This window comes from Labeo rohita, chromosome 12 (genome assembly GCF_022985175.1).
Source record: "Labeo rohita strain BAU-BD-2019 chromosome 12, IGBB_LRoh.1.0, whole genome shotgun sequence".
Lineage (NCBI taxonomy): Eukaryota > Metazoa > Chordata > Actinopteri > Cypriniformes > Cyprinidae > Labeo > Labeo rohita.
In genome coordinates this window covers 20,788,427-20,808,633 of record NC_066880.1, presented here as the reverse complement: position 1 = coordinate 20,808,633, position 20,207 = coordinate 20,788,427, and the positions used below count along the sequence as shown (strand labels likewise).

The window sequence follows — 20,207 nt, the reverse complement described above, 5'->3', positions numbered from 1 at the left end:
GATCCAGTAGCACTAATAAAGAGATATAATCACAATCAGATGATAAGAGCAATCTCAGTTCTATCAGGACCACTGTTGTCAAAATGATAGGCAGTTAGCATACAGTTTGATTTGGCGGCATGGTTCTGTGCTGGGCAAAAAACTGCCTGCCCATCCATGCAGCATGTCATGAATGAGCAGGGAGAGCACCAATAATAACCCTCCAGGGTAAACAGAACAGAACAAGCAGATGTACTTAATGATATTTAAGTGTAAGACATTATTCAGATAAAAGGAGTCTGATTCAATGAGGAATATCAGAAGCCAAGTCCTGACTGTGGCAAAATGGTGTTTTGCTCCTGAGTAAGCGACAAAGCTGCCAAATAATACTGAATAGAGCTTATATAGGAATGCCGTGATAGGTGTCGTATTCCTATAGGTAGATGTGATCAGCTGAGAGTCAGCTGATGCGAGCTTGACTTATGTGACTTGCCAGAACTAACGCTATATGCTTAATTTTTGTCAGGACCACTGTTGTGTGATAGCCCCTTAGCGAGAAGGGTAGCAGCAAAGGGGTGCTCTTCTTCATAAACAGCTAAGAAGCAGCAAGCCCCTTTAATGTGGTACACTGTAAAAAACAATTTGTTGAGTCAACTTAAAATAATTTGTAACCTGGCTGCAGGGTAACAAATTATTTTAAGCTGACTCAACAAATTGTGTTTTTTATTTTTTTTACAGTGTACCTGCCTGGGGCATTTAACATTCTAACCTGTATAAGCTAGAGTTAAAGTGTTAGTTAAAGTGTTTTTTTTTTTTTTTCATCTTTTATGTCATATTCTTTACCTTCTATTAAGTGTATTATTAATATACAAAAGAAAGCAACAAATGATGGCCAGATTAAACAATACTTGTAGATTTACACTAAAATCTACACTAAAACTAGTTATGAATGGGTTATTCATTGGAACTATTGTTTGTTGTAAAATAACAAAAATATTGACAATATTGTGTTTAAAATGTAGGTTACATTTAAAATTTTCACTTAATATTACCTTTTGTTGAACTGTTATAAATAGTCAACATTTGCAAACTTTTGGATATTCAGAAAAAATTGCATTCTTGCTTGTATTTTAAACATGAGAAACAATACCTCGCACGGGTGTAATGCCACGCCAGCAGAGGGAGCCCTCACCCTAGGACTGCCTGCATGCTCCCTCTGCTGCTTCTATTGTTACTTCCTGTTTGGCACTATATAAAGACTGACCATGTGCTCATGAATTCGCGAAGTATTGCCAGTTAACCTGCCTTACCGAGCGTTGTACATTACTCTGTTGGATTACCTGTTGCTGTTCTGCTTTGTTCTTGGATTTTGTGTTTACGGATTACCCCTGTTTGGATTGTTTGCCTGTGTGGACTGTTTTCAAGGTTTGACCCTCATCTGCCTTTTGACTATTGCTATCTGGATTACCCCTGTTGTTCTGGTTGCTATTGGACTGCTTTTTGGTTTCGACCCTCTGCCTGTTTATACGTTTATGTTTGCTGCTGAGATTAATAAAGTTCCGCATTTGGATTCTAACGCCGCCTCAGCGTCCTCGTTACAGAATACTTCGCCTACCAAGAATCCAGCGGAAATGATCAGCCAACATGAACCCAGCAGTATCTCGTCTCCTCTGCCTTCGTCAAGGGGACAAGGCTATAGAGGAATATGTAGAGGAATTTTGTGGACTGTGTTACCTTGTTGATTTTAATGACGTGGCACTGAAGGACATTTTTCGGGTGGGTTTGAATGATCCCATTCGTTCGTGGCTACCTGGAGGGAAAATTCATTGGTCACTGGAGAGATATATTGATCATGCCCTGCTGTTAAGTGGATCCACATTTACTGTGGGGATTGCGGACGAGGGACCCCGCAATCCCGCAGTAACCACCACACCACAACCAGCTCACGTCATATCAAACAAACCAGAGACCCTTCACACCCCAACCTTCATGTCTGGTATTGTCACCATTGTGCCAGAACCCCCTCAAACCAAGTCTGCTAGCGTCTCGTCTGCCAAGTTACAGCCTGTTCACTCCACATCTGCCAGACCACAACCGGTTCACGTCATGCCTGCCAAGCCAAAGCCTGCTCAGGCCACATCCACCAAGCCAAAGCCTGTTCACGTCATGCCTGCAAAGCCAAAGCCTGCTCACGTCACATCTCCTGCTCCAGGGCCTGCTCACGCCATGCCTGCCGCTCCAGGGCCTGCTCACGCCATGCCTACCACTCCAGGGCCTGCTCACGCCATGGCCGCCATCCCTGAACCAGTCCACAAGATGGCCGCCATCCCCAAACCTGTTCACAAGATGGCCGCCATTCCAGAGCCAGTCCACAAGATGGCCGCCTTCCCCAAGCCAGTCCACAAGATGGCCGCCATCCCAGAGCCAGTCCACAAGATGGCCACCATCCCCAAACCTGTTCACAAGATGGCCGCCATTCCAGAGCCAGTTCACAAGATGGCCGCCATCCCAGAGCCACTCCATAAGATGGTCGCTGTCTCCAAGTCACACCACATGATGGCACACATACTGGACTCACCCCTCATGGCTGTATGGGCAGCTAAAATGGCAGCTACCCCTGGTTCCAGTCAAGTTACAGCTATTGCTCCTGAGTCAAGTAAAGCTATAGCTGTAGCCCTCAAGTCAAGCAAAGTCACAGCCGTGGTTCCTGAGTCAAGCAAAGTCACAGTTGATCTTCATGAGCCAAGCCAAGTTACAGCAGATCTTCATGAGCCAAGTCAAGTTGCTGCTGTTATTCCCGAGCCAAGTCGAACCACAGTTGACCTTCATGAACCAAGTCAAGCCACAGCTGATCTCCCTGAACCAAGCCACACCACAGTTGATCTCCATGAACCAAGTCAGGTTACTGCTGTTGCTCCTGAGTCAAGTCCGGCCACGGCAGGCCTCCCTGAATCAAGTCATAAAACTGTTATTCTACCAGAATCTCACCAGGTCCCCTCTGACCTTCTCAAGCCACCTCACGTATCAGCTGACCCCGCAGAGCCCCACTCCCAAGCCACGCAGAGCCCACGCTCCCAAGCCACGCAGAGCCCACGCTCCCAAGCCACGCAGAGCCCACGCTCCCAAGCCACGCAGAGCCCACACTCCCAAGCCACGCAGAGCCCACACTCCCAAGCCACAAGCCCATATCATCAGCACCCTCAAGGTCAACAGACACCCCATTATCTGCTGTGCTGCCTGTAATGGCCGTAGCCATCTTCAGTGTGTGGGCTGCACACTGTGCTCCCGAGGCCTCGCCTGTCCACGAGTCTGCTCCCGAGGCCTCGCCTGTCCACGAGTCTGCTCCCGAGGCCTCGCCTGTCCACGAGTCTGCTCCCGAGGCCTCGCCTGTCCACGAGTCTACGCCAGAGGCCTCTTCTGTCAAAGAGTCTGCGCCAATGCCCCCAGAAGCAGCAGCTCTGGCTGCAGAACCTCCTAAAGGGGCGGCGTTTCCTCAAGGACTCTCTGCCTGTCCTGTCACGGCCAGGAAGGCCATTTATAACTTCCCTGCCACACCTGCCCAAGCATCTGCGCCCATGCCCCCAGAGGTGTCAGCGCAAGCTGTAGATCCTCCTATGGGGGCGGCATTCCACGATGAACTCTTTACCTGCCATGTCGCAATCAAGAAGACCAAAGTAATCATTCAAGTACACACCGCTCTGCTATGCTCTGCTATGCTCTGCTATGCTCTGCTCCTGTTTGCTCTGCCTGTTCTGCCTGCCCTGCAATGGCTCCCTGTTATGCCTGCTCTGCCTGCCTCGCCATGGCTCCCTGCTCTGCCTGCCTCACCATGGCTTCCTGTTCTGCCTGCTCTGCCTGCCCCACCATGGTCCCCTACTCTGCCATTGCTCCACGGCCCAGGTCCTCCAGTACTTCACAATCTGCTACTGCTCCACGGCCCTGGTCCTCCAAAGTTTCACTGTCTGTCATTGCTCCAAGGCCCAGGCCCTTCAGTGTTTCACGGTCTGCTATTGCTCCACGGCCCAGGACCTCCAGTGTTCCACTGTCTGCCACAGCTCCACGGCCCAGGACCTCCAGTGTTCCACTGTCTGCCACTGCTCCATAGTCCAGGTCCTCCAGTGCTTCACTGTCTGTCCCTGTTCCACGATCCAGACCCACCTGCTCTACATGGACCTGGCCCTCCGTCCCACCCCCTGTTTTGCCTCTGTTCCCCCACCCACCTGGACTGTTGTTGTTTTGAGCGCCAGGAGTCGCTCCTAGGGGGGGGGATTCTGTAATGCCACGCCAGCAGAGGGAGCCCTCACCCTAGGACTGCCTGCATGCTCCCTCTGCTGCTTCTATTGTTACTTCCTGTTTGGCACTATATAAAGACTGACCATGTGCTCATGAATTTGCGAAGTATTGCCAGTTAACCTGCCTTACCGAGCGTTGTACATTACTCTGTTGGATTACCTGTTGCTGTTCTGCTTTGTTCTTGGATTTTGTGTTTACGGATTACCCCTGTTTGGATTGTTTGCCTGTGTGGACTGTTTTCAAGGTTTGACCCTCATCTGCCTTTTGACTATTGCTATCTGGATTACCCCTCTTGTTTTGGTTGCTACTGGACTGCTTTTTGGTTTCGACCCTCTGCCTGTTTATACGTTTATGTTTGCTGCTGAGATTAATAAAGTTCCGCATTTGGATTCTAACGCCGCCTCAGCGTCCTCGTTACAACGGGGCATGTGTCTGAATCAAAGAGTTTCTTAAATCAATGTCTATTTACAGTCTGTGTCAATATTTGTTCTTCGTGCTATTAAGTGCTACAAATCTACTTTAAAAATACAATGAACAGCAGTGCGATTTGCTAAAGCAGCATACTTTGTGGGCATTCTATCATACGCACGCTACCGTTGTGGATGTAGTCAGTTTTGACGCAAAAGATGAGGTAATTTAATGTCATTTGACCGTTTACGACATTCCAATTTCCTATTTTATACTAAAAGCGGTATTTTGCTTGTTAGAATTACATACTCAGTTTAAATGTTGCTTTAAATTGGGGTAGAATTAAACAAATGGCAAAGCTCAGCATTTTGTTTGCGTACCAGCAGGTACGTACAAGCAGGTCTAGCAACAAACATGATATTGAACACTAGATAAGCCTTAACAAGCAAGCAAAATCCCAATATCATGGTAGCATTAAAGCAAGACCTTCTGAAATAGCATAGACTGGGGCAGTATGCTCTTTACAGAAGAGCAAAAAGCAGCGAAGGGTGCTCTTCTTTATTAAGAAGCTGAGAAGAGCAGCATGCCCCTTTAATGCAGTACAGCATATGGTGCAACAGGCATGTTGCCATTTTTTTTTTTTTTTTTTAAGTAGCAAAATCTAAATACAGCGTGTTAAGTATCATATCAAACATGTTACCGATACACTAGATAGCTTTAATCAACAGCATATCACTGACTAAAACACAGCTTTTTGGAAATAATAGTTGGATAAATTTAATGAAACCGCATTCCCAATACTAAAACAGCAAGCCTGTTTCACATCCGACAGCCTTGATAACAGATTTAAAAACGAGCTTCGATGTGGTAAGTTTAACTAGTAATAATACCAGCGTGTCATAATACAACCAATAGCCTAAGCAACAGCGTGCCTAGCAAACAACGTTACTGAATAACTAGCCTTAAAATACGAGCAATATTTAACGATAGCATATTTGCCAACATAGCATTAGGCAATGAGAATGAAATGAATAATAGCTTAGCTTCGTGAAGACATTCAAAGATAAATAAAGGGTGAAATGGCCATGACATTCCAGTTGTTACGTGGATGCTTTTAAATCTTCTTGATGTCTTGCTTCTAGTGGGGAAAGCAGATCTTGTGATGCAGGCACATTAGCAGAAAATTGGGGGCATCGCGGGCAAAGTGTTTATATCATGATGTGTCGTTGCGAGAAGCAGTGCTTGCTCAGGTCACTTCCGAGTCCATCAGCTTATAACAATCAACATGGCGAATTCACGTTCGAGTTCAAGAACTCGAATCTGGTGAGCAACTCTGTGGGAAATGAACCCCTGTTGTGAAATCCTGATTGAACGCTTATAGAGATCGAAATCGCCAACTATCTGCTTTGCTCCTGAACAAGCGACAAAGCTGCCGAATAATACTGAAGAGCTTATATAGGAATGCCGTGATAGGTGTTGTATTCCTATAGGTAGATGTGATCAGCTGAAAGTCAGCTGATGCGAGCTTGACTCACGTAACCTGCCACGTTAATGGAATGGTCTAAATTCTGAATGGAAATCTTCACAGATACCATTTTTCTCTAAGAACGAACATACTACCTTTTCTAGTATCTTTGACAGAAAAGTGGGATTCAAGATCTGTCTGTAATTAACAATTCTTTTGGGTCAGTGTGTAATTATTATTATTATTATTTATGAGAGGCTTAATAACAGCCAGTTTGAAGGTTTTTGGGACATATCCTAATGACAATGACAAATTAATATTATTCAGAAGAGAATCGATGACTTCTGAAAGCTCCTCTTTTAGTAGCTTAGATGGTATAGAGCAGGGGTCACCAAACTTGTTCCTGGAGGGCTGGTGTCCTGCAGAGTTTACCTCCAACTTTCCTCAACACACCTACCTGGAAGTTTCAAGTATACCTAGTAAGACCTTGATTAGCTGGTTCAGGTGTGTTTGATTAGGGTTGGAGCTAAACTCTGAAGGGACACTGGCCTTCCAGGATCAGTTCTGGTGACCCCTGGTATAGAGTCTAACATAGGAGGTGATCTAATGCGCATAGTATCTGATGCCATACTGTCAGTGTTGTTAATTTAGCCACTGTACTGAATAAATACCTGGGATTGTGTTTGTTTCTTAAAATATGAAAACGGACTTACGGGCCGTGAGTCAGAAGTGCCAGGCTGTACTTGCAATGTTGGAATTGCCCCACTTTATAGCCTTAACCCTTTGTGTACAGCTGGCATTGTAGGCTACTGTCCCAGGTTCAGGAAACAGCCCTTCGTAAAATGTGCAGCACCCACTCAAATATTTGTGTTGTACTGTTCCGGAACAGTGTTATAAATATAACTTGGCCACTGATATCTAGTTTTGTCCTCATTTGGAAGTACTTTCGCTTCCGCAATGAAACACACAGCATCTCCACAACATGGCGGCTGCAACAATACTACAGCCGGTATAAAAAGTTATGCCTTCTTTCTTTGCATATACATTTGGGCTGTGTTATGCAAATCTACCCACACCATGATGTAGACATGTGGGGGCGTGTTTGAACAAGCCATTTTAGAAAGGCGTGGCTGAGTCTGAACTTTTATAATAAATATCTTTTTGGGTTTGAGACTTTAAGCTTTGCAACTTTACGGATCTTATATATGCACAAACAGCTTATAACACTCCAAAGAACCTTAGGAAAAAAACTTTAGGAATTAGACTCTATATGGATGAAGGGCAGAAACTGCATGTGAAGCAATGAAAAGTCATGTCTTTCCCAGGCTTGGTACCAGAGGTATTGGACAGTTTGTTTGTGATAGTCCACCATGATCCAATCAAAATGTCACAAACTTTTGTCCACTGTCGTGGTCAGAGAGGGTTCCCGCCATAAAACTTGGGTCTTGGAATGTGCTGTTCACCACAATTCATTTGTAGTAGTGGATTAAGGTGAGGAGGAATTTGATTCTAGCTACAACTGGGAACCAGTGGAGTGAGATCAGGAGGTGTATGACATGGGTTCTCTTTGGCTGATTGAAGACCAGATGTGCTGCCACATTCTGAATTATCTGTTTCGGTATGAAAGGCACTGGTTGAAAGGCCTGCAAGTAGAGCATTAAAAACTGTAGGCTACCTATTCAAGCTGAGTTTGTGTGAAATCACCCTAATCTATTATAATATACTAGGAACTGCAAGAGCTAGGGGGGCTGAAAAACATCTCCATTGAGCTTCCTGATTGGCCAGTTAGTGATGACACTGTGCTTCACTTGGCAACAGCTGAGGCTCTAGCAACAGGTTAGTCCATCCAGTCGGGGATTGAAAAACTGTTAACTGAATTTCAGTTAACAGAATTATGATACTGATTTTTCTAAAATGCAACAAATATTTTGAGCTGCCATTTCCTTGCAGGAAAAGCAGGTGAGGAGCTACTGCATGAGGTTGCTTTCCGATATGTGGAGGGAATGAAGGACATGGAAGGGAGGAAGCCAGGACCATCAAGTATTATAGGTATGCAACAACTTATTGTAACAGTTGATAACATGAGTAACCATCTACCCAAAATCACCTTCAATAACACAATTTCTCATTACCAAAGACTATTAAATACTACTAATATTTATCTAAAATATTATTTATTGAACAATGATATTTAATAAACAATAATAGCCAATCAAAAGTTACTAAGCAATTCAGTCAAGAGTTCAAAGGCAGCACTCTGATAAAGTTATACAAACAATATAAAGTTATGAAACTTGCCCTCATCTAAAACTATTTGCTCTGGAACAAATAATAGATTAATGTGTAAAGATTTCCAATAACGTCACTACCAGCCAGAGGTTGCGTTAGATTTTAACATTGTCTGTCATTTTGACGGACAGGGTCATAAAAATATTGTCATAATCTATTATTACCCGTCATTTAAATTTTCATATTTGAATTATAATAACACATTTAATTGCTTTTATTTTTGTTCACATTTTCATTTTTAATCATGAACTTACAGGACAAGCATATGGTTTATGGATTAATTTATTTTTGAAGAGAACAGATGAACAGAGAGTGTGTCACTTTTCATGGTTAACACCAAACAGCAAAATACGCTAGGGTTGGGTACAAAAAAAAAAAAATCGATTTCTCAAATTTAATAGATTCTCATTTTTATGAACCAATATGGATTCTTAAAGGGGTCATCGGAGGCAAAGTTCACTTTTACATGATGTTTGAACATTAATGTGTGTATGTACACATCTATCCTATAATGATAAAAATCTATGCAGTGGTTTTTAATTAATCTGTAAAAATAATATCCCCTTTTTCAAATCGAGCCATTCTCAGATTTCTGGCCACTCTCGCGATAGTTAATTGGACATGAGCGTCTTACCTCAGATCCGCCCTACATCAGCTATAACAGTCGTACCTATGTTGTTTCGATACCGGAGCAGGGATGTAAGTTAGACAAGAATATCTCCGATTGAGGTGTTGTGTTGCTGGATGTAATAATTGAACATAATGGTTGTCATTTACTCCCGATATCTGAGCCGCTGAAGATGCAGTGGATTATGTTTGTTTGTGAAGGGAATGCACCTCCTGATCTACATAAATGCATCTATGTTCTCGCAAATCATTTGTGATCCAGCTTCACCTACAGCAGAAGTGAGTAAAAGGTTTTTTTTAATGAATTTCTGTAATCACCTTTCCTAATAACGTGCTAGCTATCAAGTTTCACGGCTAAACGCACTAAATGCAGCTAAAGTAAACAGTCTTTTAAAACACAGCTTGTCACTTCACAGAGAGAAGAGAGGGGCAGGGCGAGCAGAGCTCATTTGCATTTTAAGGAAAAATCAATCAGAATGGGTTGATTTTTGCAGAGGTCATTTTGACAAGGTAAAATGGGTGTTGTTTTACACTAACATTGACAATTTTTAACCAAAGTATATTATAGACTTTTCATTAAGACTTTAAAAAATCATATCAACTTGTGGAAAATGGGCATCCGGTGACCCCTTTAAATCCCAATCGATCTTTTGGTCTGTGCTGTGTTCAGTTAATGAATGAATAGTAGGCTACATAGTCTGCCTCCCACTCAATAAATCACAATAGACTAAGCTTTGTGCTTTGTTACTTTTTCACATTCTGTCCATTTTATTAAGAAATTCAAGCAATAATTACCATTTTGGTGCTCTTTAATGTGGTGTGATAGATCGCTGTAGCTTATACTGGGTACTCGGCTGTGCATAATCAAATCATAGCAAAAGATTCGTGACAGTTTCATTTTTGTTCTGGATCTGGTGCTCTGCTGCTACACTGGAGAGCACTCACCACCATCTGGACAAGGGTGGGAATTACAGTTACAATTTACAATAAACCACAGTCAGTATAATCTGTCAAAGTGACGGACAGCCTTCAGATTTTTCAGTCAATCTCTCTCTCCTTCGGCTTGTTCCCTTTATCAGGGGTCACCACAGCGGATCTGCACAGCCGATTTGGCACATTTCAGATTTTTCCGTCACTGATGAAAAATTTTGTTGGACAATTTCCAGTTAACGCGACCTTTGCTACCAGTGCAACCATAGTATAAAAGGGCACCAGGGGAATATGTCATCCGCTTCGTCATCTGCAATAATGAAGCATGTGTCCTGAGGCATGACAGGAAAAGAAGGCACAGTGTCTCATTCCCTTCTCAGGGAACAATGGTTACATGCATAACCTGAGACATTACCCTTCAAGGGAACTCACACTGCATCCTCAAGCAGTCGCTATGTGGAATGGAAAATCCACGCTGCCATGCTGAGGGGAGTGCATGCCATATTTTCTGAGGCAAGCGCTGAGCACCAACTCTACGGTGTAACCATATGAGTGTCACGCTGTACGTCGTTGCGGTGTGCATGGGAATAAGCTGGAGGAGAGCGGAGATCCCAACAGGTGTAGTTTTATTAAGTAATCCAAAAGTGAACATAAAACAAACGCAGGGAACCGGCAGGAAACCAGACACAGCATAGACCATAAACTGAAATGACAATATAATCACCGACACTACCATGTGGAACAAACAGACCTTAAATACATAAAGACAAGGGAGGGGTCACAAACGAGATAATGAGGGGAAGTACAAATATGGGCAAGACAATACCAAGTGCACTAAAACCTAAGGGGGGAACCTGGACTAAACCAAAAACACAAGAAACACAAGGGAAAAACACAAGGAAGGCAAGACAAACAGAACATAATCCTGACAATGAGTTACCCCTCAGTGTTTAATTATTAAAGTACTGTGTATAATACTGGATATATTGTCCCTTACTGAAATTAACCATGATTTTATTATGGTAAAAGTGTAACCATGATTTTTATTTATAGTAAAACCATGGTTAATTTTCGTAAGGGGTCTAATGTCCAATGTTCTCGTAAGATATTTGTTTATTGCTCATGATTCTTTTCTACTGTAGGGTCTGATTAGGTTGAGCTGTTACATTTGAAAAATAATACTGCCATATTCAGTCAAGAAAGTTTCACTCCAACCAGGCAATCAAGCTCATTTCATTACATATTCGACACAAAGAATGCTCTTGCTGCCAATTGTTTTTATCATGCTGATAATTTTATTTTATTTAGAACATTATCATCTAATATTTAAAGTTGGAAATACATTTTTAACAATCATTTCAACTCTTTCAACTCTGTTGTTTCACTTCAAAAGACACTGATTCAGCCACTAAGGGTCAGATGGATTACTGTCACAGTCGCTGTGTGTGGTTTTTAAAGCATCTTTAGGACTCACAGAGATGGATTATTTGCCTAAAAATCTTAATTTGTGTTTACCTGTCCAGTAGAAAGAAAGTAATATGACTAATAAGAATAAAGTGCAACCTCTTGTGTACTTGTGAACTGTATTTGTTTTAATCAAGAGCTCCAAAGAAATTAAAATATTTGCATAATATCAGGTGTTTGAAGATCAAGATCCCAGTCAAAATAAAAATATTTGCATAATAGCAGGTGTCTGAAGATCAAGATCCCAGTCAAAATAAGATTCTTGTCTGATGGGGCAATGGATCTCTGGTACTGCCATTGCATCCTCTGGGTCAGCATCAGAATTTTGTTTATGGAAAAGCTGCTCTGCTTCCTGGAAATTGAGAAAGAACATGTATTATAGTCTAACAATACAAACTGCTTTGAACTCTGTATTAAATAATTTTTTTTTTTGGTAAACAAATGCCTGCAGTTGACTGTAATTGTGAGCTATTAGCTGGAAACTACATTGTGATCAAAGCATGAACCTTACCAAGACAAATTTTAAATTTGATAACAATACCATAGAAAATGAGTTTTACATGTTTATAAGTTGATGTCTAGGCGCTTCCCAAAAAAGGCCACTTGGGAGACTCCAAATGACCCTTTGTAACCACTGACACATAAAAGGCTGTAATTCTTGAATGCTTTAAAGTGCCCCTATTATGCCATTTTAAAGGTTGCTAATATTGTTTTAATAGACTCCCAAAACAGGTTTACATGTATGCAAGGTCAAAAAACAAAAATAGATTTAATTTTACCCCATTTCTAAATGATTCATAAACGACTCGTGCGAAGCAGTTTGAAGAATCAGTCTCTCTAAACCCCTCCTTTCCGTGAGCCCTCACTGCTGTGATTGGTCAGATGGCGCAGTCCTTTATGATTGGTCTACCGCGTACGGCGTGTTGGAAAACGAAACGCCCATTGCCATAACTGACTGACAGCCCTGGATACTTGTCAATACATAGAAAAGATAGCATCGATTTTACCATAACAATTCCAGCCAGAGTCTGACGATGAAACGGCTGAAGTGGTTAGCACGGTCTACTGTGGAAAGTGCTCGCAATTTGCTTATATAAGTGAACCAGGCACAACTCTATGTTGTAAACTTCAACAATGTATAATGCATTAAGGCGGCTTTCACACCGAACGGCAAAAGTTTATTTGAACAACTCATTTGAACTTTGTCTGCGGCGTGCGCGCTCCGCTGCACGTGCGCTTTGGTTGAGGCAGAAACAAGCTGTCTTCGCAGGGCGGAAGCAATTAAAACGAATGGGTTTCATAGCACAGCGCTTTCCGCATTCGGTGTGAAAGCCGCTTCGTGCGCCATCCTTTATCATTAATCCAACTAATGAGACAGACAGTCAAGCTGCATCGATCACAAATTTTTAGACTACAGTGGGTCCACAGCTGAACAACAGAACTACAGAAGCGTGATTTAGCCGGTTAGCATGACATGTGCATGGTTGTTACACAACATAACATACACAACTACTTATTTTGAACGATCGCTAGAAAATACAATCTTTGTAGATTCATCTTTTGGAAGTGAATATAAAACAATTTTACTCACAGCGTAGGATATAGCGTCTTCCGTATAATGTACGTGTAAATTTCCGTGTGACATAAACCACATGGAAATTTATGGGCGGGCAAGTTGTTCGCGACATAGAACGTGGGTGGACATTATGCAAATGTGTTACTTCGTGACGTGTGGCCGTAACAGAAAAAGATTTGAAATCCTGACAACTCGTTCAAGCAAATGTGTCTCTTTTTTTTTGATAGACAATAACTTTATGTGTCATGCACTGTCGGCTTCACAACTTTGCAGATAGTTTATGTTCACATACAGCTACATGAAACACTACATGAAAGATCATATCTGAAAAGGCATAATAGGGGCACTGTAATGTACAGTCATAATTTTGGGCTCCAATGAAAGGTTATACTTAGAGCTATTATATCCCCTATCCAGATTCACTGTCAATACTATGCTAACACATAGTAATTCAAGCCTATATCATTTGGTGTCTTTGCTTGTCTGCACCTCAGACGACCTTGGGTTCCTCTCCTGATGAGGTGCTGTCATCATATCTCTTTGTATATGACTTTTTGCTGACTGGCTGCCAGTCTTCATCCAATTCAATGTCGGATGACTGTTTGTCATATAAAAAAAAACAACACACACAACAGAAGTTAGCAAGAACACCTCAAAACACACACACACCTCTCACTCTCTATATACACATCTATATATCTATAGAAGTTAACAGGAACACTAACTTCACTAACACTAACTATGTTTAAAAGGAGAGTTAAACATAACATCCAGCATCCATTTTTGTTGCCCACAAGAGACAGAGGTACAAGATGAGGGCATTGTTTAGCCACAGCTGTTAAATAACCTGATCGTCTGAGGAAAGAAACAATTTCTCAGTCTTGTAGTTCAAGCTCGAACACCTGTCTTCGTCTAGATGGGAGTAGGCAGAACAATCCAGCAGTGGGGTGAGCGTTGTCCTTCATTATGTTAGTTGCTCTCTTGAGACACACCGTACCTTGGAGGTGTCCTCCATAGATGGGAGGCTAGACGCAGTGATCTTCTGGGCAGCCTTTACCACCGTCTTCAGGACCCTCCTATCAGCGAGCAAAAAGCTTCCTGACATAGCTGTTCTTGTATTGCAGATGTGAAAGATCCAGGTGGATGACATGCAATATGGTATTTGCAGTAACACCATTTTGTCTGTAAGTGAACTGTAAAGGGTCCAGTGTAGGTGGAATAATTGTCTTGATGTAAGCCATCACCAGCTGTTCGAAGCACTTCATGATGATTGACATGAGTGCCACAGGACGATAGTCATCAAAGCAAGTTACTGGTATTCTTTTTGGTACAGGAATGATGGTGGAAGTTTTGTGGCATGCTGGAACTACAGACTGGGCTAGCAAGATATTGAAGATGTCTGTAAGGACATCTGTCAGCTGACTTGAGCATTCTTTTAGCACCTGTCCCAGAATGGCATTTGGGCCAGTAGCTTTGCATGGATTCACTCTCCGTAGAATCCTTTTCACCTACATTGTTGTAAAGGACAGTGACTGATCATCCTCTGATGGATTTAGTTTTGTGGATGGGATGCTCGGATCGGGCAAAAAAAAAAAAAACAATTAAATAAAATCCTGGATTCTTTGGGAGTATGTGGCTTTGTTTGTGTAACGATGACTCGTGAGAAGCGCAATAGATCCAGATGCGAGCTTTAATGAATACAACGTGGTCAAGACAGGCAGGGTAGATCTCCAAGCGAACAGTAACATGTGGGCAATGACAAAAGCAAAATCCAAAATAAACAGGCAGAGGGTCAAAGTCCAAGTGAGCAGTCCAAGGAAGCAAAATAAACAAGGCTATGAAACTAGGCAAAACTATGGCAAAGAAACAACAAAACAATGGCAAAAAACAAGGCAAAACTATGACAAGAAACAAAACCGTGGAAAATAACAAAAACAAGGCAATGAAATCAGAGAAAACGCTTAGTAGAGTCCGCACAGCAAAACAATACTTCGCAGGGTATGTTTGGCATGGCCTGCCTTATATGGCTGCCAAACAGGAAGTAACTGTAGAAGCAGCAGAGGGAGCAGTAACAGACTATGGTTGAGGGCTCCCTCTGCTGGCGTGGTGTTACAGAATCCCCCCCTCTAGGAGCGACTCCTGGCGCTCAAAACAACAACAGTCCAGGGGGGTGGGGGAACAGAGGCAACACAGGGGGTGGGATGGAGGGCCAGGTCCGTGCAGAGGAGGTGGGCCTGGATCGTGGAGCAGGGACAGACAGTGAAGCACTGGAGGATCTGGGCCATGGAACAGTAGCAGACAGTGAAGCACTGGAGGACCTGAACCGTGGATCAGTGGCAGACAGTGGAACCCTGGAGGACCTGGACCGTGGAGCTGTGGCAGATAGTGGAACCTTGGAGGACCAGGGCCGTGGACCAATGGCAGAAAGTGGAACACTGGAGGGCCTGGGCCATGGAACTGTGGCAGACAGTGTACCATTGGAGCAGAAGTCCACCATGTTGTATTCGGAGGGGCATGGAGCCATGGTGGAGCTTGGAGAGCAGGCAGCCATGGCGGGGCAGGCAAAGCAGGCAGAGCAGGGAGCTATGGCAGGGCAGGCAAAGCAGGCAGAGCAGGGAGCTATGGCCGGGCAGACAGAGCAGGCAGAGCAGGGAGATCATGACTGGCCTCCCTGGCCATGACATGACAGGCAGATAGTTCATGATAGGCCTCTTGATATGACGTGGCAGGGACATGGCAGGGAGAGAGTTCAGAGGTAGCCTCCATGACTGTGACAGGATGGGCTGACAGACGAGACGTGACTTGGCTCTGGGTGGACAGACAGGACGTGACTTGGCTCTGGGCGGACAGATGAGACGTGACTTGGCTCTGGGCGGACAGACGAGACGTGACTTGACTCAGGAACAACAGCAATAACTTGACTTGGCTCATTAAGAACTGCTGTGACTTCACTTGGCTCGCGACGACCAGCTGTGACTTGACTTGGCTCGTGGAGACCAGCTGTGACTTGACTTAACTTATGAAAATCAGCTGTGGCTGGACTCGGCTCATGAAGACCAACTGTGACGTGACTTGGTTCACTAAGACCAGCTGTGGCTTGACTTGGCTCAGGAAAATCCATTTTGACTTTGCTTGACAGGGGAAACACAGCCTTGACTTTGCTTAACACAGGAACCGCGGTTTTGACTTTGCTCGACTCAGGAACGACAGCTTTGACATTGCTTGATGCAGGAACCGCAGTTTTGACTTTGCTCGACTCAGAAACGACAGCTTTGACGTTGCTTGACTCAGGAACGACAGCTTTGACGTTGCTTGACTCAGGAAATGCAACCGTGACGTGACTTGACAGAGGAAATAAAGCTGTAACTTGACTTGACAGGAACGACAGCTGTAATTTGACTTGACTTGGGAGATACAGCTGTAACTTTACTTGACACAGGCGTGGCAGCTGTGACTTTACTTGACGCAGGAAATACAGCCTTGACTTGACTTGACACAGGAACAAAAGCCGTGACTCGACTTGACAGAGAAAATACAGCTGTAGCTTGACTTGATTTGGGAAGAGCAGCTCTGACTTGACTTGTCACAGGAAACACAGCTTTAACTTGACTTGACATTGGAACAACAGCTGTAACTTGACTTGACTCAGGAAGAGCAGCTCTGACTTGACTTGACACAGGAACGACAGCTTTGACTTGACTTGACACAGGAAACACAGCTGTAACTTGACTTGACTTAGGAAGTGCGGCTCTGACTTGACTTGACACAGGAAACACAGCTTTAACTTGACTTGACACAGGAACAACAGCCGTAGCTTGACTTGACTCTGGAACAGCAGCTGTAGCTTGACTTGACACTGGAACAGCAGCCGTAGCTTGACTTGACACTGGAACAGCAGCCGTAGCTTGACTTGACACTGGAGCAGCAACCGTAGCTTGACTTGACACTGGAACAGCAGCCGTAGCTTGACTTGACACTGGAGCAGCAGCCGTAGCTGTAGCTTGACTTGACACTGGAACAGCAGCCGTAGCTTGACTTGACACTGGAACAGCAGCCGTAGCTTGACTTGACACTGGAGCAGCAACCGTAGCTTGACTTGACACTGGAACAGCAGCCGTAGCTTGACTTGACACTGGAGCAGCAGCCGTAGCATGACTTGACACTGGAACAGCAGCCGTAGCTTGACTTGACACTGGAACAGCAGCCGTAGCTTGACTTGACACTGGAGCAGCAGCTGTAGCTTGACTTGACACTGGAGCAGCAGCTGTAGCTTGACTGGACTCGGGAAATGCAGCTGCAACTTGACTGGACTCAGGAAACGCAGCTGCAACTTGACTGGACTCAGGAAACGCAGCTGCAACTTGACTGGACTCAGGAAACACAGCTGCAACTTGACTTGACTTTGGAAACACAGCTGCAACTTGACTGGACTCTGGAAACGCAGCTGCAACTTGACTGGACACAGGAAACGCAGCTGCAACTTTGATTGGCTCTGATGTGGCAGCAGTGACATGACAGAGCTTTGTTTTTCGCCGCCATTTTGTGAGCGGGCACCGGCGCGGCCGCCATCTTGCGAACGGGCACCGCTGTCACCGCCATTTTGTGCACGGGCTCCGTTGTCGCCGCCAAGGTATGTACGCGCTCTGGCGCGGCCGCCATTTTGCAAGCGGGATGCGCGGCCGCCATTACCGCGTTGTAGCGTTCCTCCTCCGCGACACCTACAGTAAACGGCGAGCCCACACACATCAGAGCAAAGTCCAGAAACAAACAAAGTGAAGAACGCGGACCCTCGCGTCTGAGTTTTGATTTTAGCGGCTGATTAACTCCTTCGATGAAAAAGTCAATCAGCACGCAGTCCGGAAGGTGTGAATAGTGTGCAATGTCCAGATACTCTTGAATGTAGCCCTCGAGCGATCGTGTGCCCTGCTCGAGGGCTAACAACAGTCTTGCAGTGTCCATACCTGAGTGACATCCTTGTGAAAATTTGCTGGGTCCTTGTTGGGACGAGTATTCTGTTACGGAGTGCGCAGAGATGAAGCGTGAAGCGGGCGGATCCAATTGCATACTTTTATTTAAAGGACGAGACAAAGACATGGTCAAGGCAGGCAGGGTCAAACAGTGGCAAACAGGTATTTAGACAGCAAGACAAAGAGTAATCCGTAACACAGGCAAGGGTCAATCCACGGCAAACGTTATCCGAAGGGCGAGGAAATAAATAATCCAGATAGGCGAGAGTTCCGATAGGCAGGCAGCGAGACAGACAGGACAATATAACAATGCGAAGGTTCAAGGCTCGGATGACAAGGAACAAGACAAGACTAAACTAGAAAACACGACTGAACTAACTGGCTCCGTACAGTTGCTAACACACACTACAAGTGTTAAATGCAAACCAATACTCGGCAACAACTGACAGGAAGTCCGGGGTTTAAGTAGTGTCTCTGATTGGGTACAGGTGACGGCGACAATGGCAGATGGGAAACGTAGTCCGGGGTGTAGTAAACAGTCAGTGAAATGTGAGTGTTAAAGCGACCTCTGGTGGCAAGCGGACAGACGTACAGGAGTGGGTTTGTGACACTGTCAGACCTCACCGTTAACAATTTTGCAATATTTTGACAACTATGGTATACTTTTTGTTTTACACAGATGTGTCTGACTGCTTTTTGTTACTGGTTAACAATCGTGTTTGATACATTTTTGTTTTAAATGTATCACCAAAATTGTTTAACAATACATAAATGCTCGTCTTGACTTGTTTTACTGTTTCTGGAAAAAACACAGTCGTCACAGTGTTTCTGTTGAATGTGAAAAACTTCAATAAAAACTACCCCTTGATCCTGTTTTACCCAACCGTTTCACAATTTAAAGTTTAAAGCACATAGTTCTGAACATTTTTCAATGCCCCACTTCAAAAAACATTTTCCCAAACAATAAGATAACAGTCATAAATTCCTTTGGATTACTGAGGTGAATAAACAGATGTACAAACAGATGTCCTGTTCGGGGGGTGGGGATGTACATAAACAGATGTCCAGTTGGGGTGGGAGGGGAGGAATTTTTATGAGGGGGCAATAAATCAAATTTTGAAAACCAGTGCCCTATTAACTCTCTATTAGACACACTATAAATATAGCTATATGTTAGTTCCCCTGACTCCAAAACAAAGCGAAATCCAAATCCAAATGTTTCCATATTCGCAATGTATTTGAATGATAAACTGTTATTTATATTATATTTGTAGGCTTTGTACTAAACACACGTTCATAAATCGACAGAAAAAAAAATCATCCTCTTCATATGTGAAAAAATGTGTTTGGAATAATAGCAGAGTGGACCAGTTATACAACAGACTATTTGAATTCACCAGTGTAACCTTTTATATGTTTGGTTGACTGTATTTTATTTTGATAATGTACAGATTGCGATGTCAAGTTTGAATTGCTAGAATATGTGCTGTGTATGACCGAGGTGCCGGCGTGATCGAATAGCTGAAATACTCTACTATTTTTGGTCAGATAAGAGTTAGACATCATTTGAAACCGCAGTGTTTTATTTTTTGCACACTCACGGTGAAAACAGAACATTTGTGTTTTTGTAAAATAAAACAAACAAACAGGATGCGCATTCTGTCATCTCTGTGATGTCATTGAATGATCCAGGAAAACGCCTTTTAACTGCTGTTTTGGAAAACACCTGCAATTATTCATTTACAAATTAAGCACTGTCTGACAGCAAATAATTAAACAAAGAGTGCAAAAGCGCTTGCATAGAAACTGAAAGCTAGTCTTGTTTATGCAAAAATTTTGTAGCCATTTCTTTTCATCAAAAGCGTTGACTGGGTTCCACCACTCCTGCCTCCTTGGTCTTTCCCACAGTAGTCGTGACACTGATGTAGAAAGCATTAACGCCGTCCTTACGATGACAGAATTTAAAAGCAGCTTTCGCTTTCTTTTATTAATTATTTGCTGTTGGGTATACTTTTGCCGACTTTGGAAAAGATGAATAAGCAAAAGTCCATTTAGAATTTGAGGGTCAATCGTTGTGTTCCTGGTCGTGAAAGCCAGTGGAATGATTTTAAGCGGGAGATTAGTGTAAACACTGATATCGAATACGAGGCGTGTCTAAAGTGAGTGTAAACAGGTGGTCCAAAAAATCAGATATGGTGAAAAGATCAGA

The 20,207-nt window shown here is 43.6% G+C and overlaps 1 protein-coding gene across 1 annotated transcript in view; it reads left to right on the top strand.

The window, feature by feature from the left end:
- The window catches only part of adprh (ADP-ribosylarginine hydrolase), a 47,345-nt gene that overhangs the window by 18,771 nt on the left and 8,367 nt on the right, over positions 1-20,207 (top strand). The window contains exons 3-4 of the mRNA XM_051124040.1: positions 7,873-7,981; positions 8,096-8,194. Of these exons, the coding sequence (XP_050979997.1) occupies positions 7,873-7,981; positions 8,096-8,194 (208 nt within the window). The remainder of the gene's footprint in view (positions 1-7,872; positions 7,982-8,095; positions 8,195-20,207) is intronic.